The following is a 2,500-nucleotide window of genomic DNA, read 5'->3' as shown; positions in this document are numbered from 1 at the left end:
TCCGGTTTCCCCTCTCCTCAAAAACCAACATTTGACTTGAGTTTTGTTAATTGTAAATTTCAATTTACAGTGTCCCCAATTAGAACGCTAGACACTTAAATAAAGTTCCTTTCCTTTCCTTTTCCTTTTTGAATCAATCAATCCACTATTAAATAGTCAGACAGTCAATTAATCAATTAATCTCTTCATTCATCAAAAACTTTCAACAACTGTCCTAGCAGGATAATTTGCTCCTGTAGCTCCGTGGTAGCGCCTTGAAATTTGGAAGGTTATAGGTCCCAACGTGCAAAGGGACACTTAGATTTTTTTCAGTGATGAATAGATATCTTTAATAGTTCAGTTTAATTCTGAAACGTGACATTGTCCTCAATATTCCATTCATTTGTTCCGATATAGTTCCACTGTCTTGCTCTTTTATTGAAGAGGTCGCCGAACTGGAACTTGTTGCAAGCAAGGTAATTTGATTTAAATTGTATGTAAACACTGCTGTACAGGATTTTTTTTTTGCTTTCTTTTCACTTACATGGACGTGGATGGATTGAAAAGCAAGTGTATAGTTTGTAAATTTGTGATCAACTTGGTTGCTAAGATCAATTTGACATTGAATTCAAACGGGATGTATTCAGGGCTTCATCGCAGAAAATAACTCGAGCAAATAAGGGGTGGTCACGCACTTGACTTAGGCCCCGGTTTTTTGAAGGATGGATCGAAGTATCCACTATAAGAAATCCCCATCGGATGAGGAATTATCTAAATTGGTGTTTTTAGCGCCTTTTCGCTTCGTAATACTTAAAAGGGAGTTTAAGCTAAGACGACAGCTACGGCAACGAAAACGTCATTCCAAAATATAACTTGGCGTTATGGCAAGTACATGTACTTCGCAATTATTCCGTCTTGTTCACCTTTTACAATACGGGCGAACTATCCTGTGACTGGATGGGTACGAACGGTTTTAAAGTCAAAACAGAAAATGACTGTTTCATTGTTATATGCTCACGCTGTCTTCAAAACCTAAAATATGGTGATTTGACGTTGTTGTTTTGTGGAGTACGGCAGAGAAATACACGGAAATTCATGCCTCACGTGCAGCACGAGTATCTTTCCTTTTTTAACCAATAACATTCTTGCTTTGTGGCGTTGCCGTAGCCGTCGCCGTAGCCGTCGTCTTTGCTTAAACTCCCTAAATGATTCATCTGGTGCTTGATGGCACATCTGCATGTACATGCTCCGACTCTCGGCTACGTCCGTTTTGACTTATGCCTGTTTTTGCTTGCGTGTCCTCATACACCATAATTATATCTTTTGCGACAGCACTCTCCAGTCGGCCACATTTTGCTGGATGACTCAGACCGGACCACAACACCGGAAACTCCATGCCCTACTCTTTTCGATTAGTGTGTGGGATCTTTAACGTCCCACAGAGTTTATGAACATTGTAGGGCTTTGAAACGGGGCCTACGGTTTATAGTACGTATCGTTTAAGACTTGAAAGTCTTTAACCATTTGCAGATATCATTATAAAAGAGCAGCACCTTCTCCTGAGTTGTGGTCAGTTGTGGCCGGAGTTGAACTCATGACCTCCCATGGCTTTGAAACGGGGCCTACGGTTTATAGTACGTATCGTTTAAGACTTGAAAGTCTTTAACCATTTGCAGATATCATTATAAAAGAGCAGCACCTTCTCCTGAGTTGTGGTCAGTTGTGGCCGGAGTTGAACTCATGACCTCCCGCACAATGGTCCGATGCTCAACTGACTGAATCAACCGATCGGGGGTCGGTACTCGGCAATGTCAGGGTCAAAGGTGTGCTTGTGGATATCTTCGCACTCATGGCAAAATTATCATACCAAAGTTAATAGCGAACTTTGTGGTGCCGTCCGTGAATTTTTGTTTATTTATCTACAGACTAACAGCGCTGACACGTTGATTCACGTCTCGAGTTGTAGGAAAAGGTTTTTGCAGGAGCAAGTTGGCACCGTATGGGATTTTGTTTCGAACAGCCCTTTGGCAAAGAAACAGGTACATAATTTCTCACTTTGCGCAATACGTGGGCTCCCTCTCTTGTGGATTTTTAAGCTTACATAGCCTAGTATCAGGGCTCTCCCCCTTGGGGAGACACCAAATCCAACTGGAGCTGAGTACTGAGAGTACTCAGAGAGAAAAAGCTTTTGGAGCAGAGTAGAGAACCCACCAAACTCATCCCATTTACGACGCCAAGCGTGGAAATGGTAACCCGGGACACTTTGGCTCCCAACCGACCGCGGACAACACCAAACCCCCACTGAATCGGACTTTGAGATTGAGAAGTCTAGACTGCGCCAACGGTGAACCCCGCTTCCTTTTTGTAGCAATTTTGAAATTTTTGCTTACTTGATGCAGCGCCACTACTTCATCAATGCACTTAACATTTTGCACGGACATTGAACCTGAAATCGGACTTAAAATTATAAGATTCTAAATCCGTAAATGTTGAGTTTTCTTATCGTGTCTATTGTTTTCCG

The 2,500-nt window shown here is 42.0% G+C and overlaps 1 protein-coding gene across 1 annotated transcript in view; it reads left to right on the top strand.

The window, feature by feature from the left end:
* Nucleotides 1–2,500, top strand: part of LOC137972418 (DALR anticodon-binding domain-containing protein 3-like) — a 24,747-nt gene that overhangs the window by 4,648 nt on the left and 17,599 nt on the right. Inside the window, exons 4-5 of the mRNA XM_068819165.1 lie at nt 397–455; nt 1,905–2,018. Of these exons, the coding sequence (XP_068675266.1) occupies nt 397–455; nt 1,905–2,018 (173 nt within the window). The remainder of the gene's footprint in view (nt 1–396; nt 456–1,904; nt 2,019–2,500) is intronic.

This window comes from Montipora foliosa, chromosome 1 (genome assembly GCF_036669935.1).
Source record: "Montipora foliosa isolate CH-2021 chromosome 1, ASM3666993v2, whole genome shotgun sequence".
Lineage (NCBI taxonomy): Eukaryota > Metazoa > Cnidaria > Anthozoa > Scleractinia > Acroporidae > Montipora > Montipora foliosa.
Note: the sequence above shows the minus strand (reverse complement) of the source record. Positions and strands in the feature narration are given on the sequence as shown.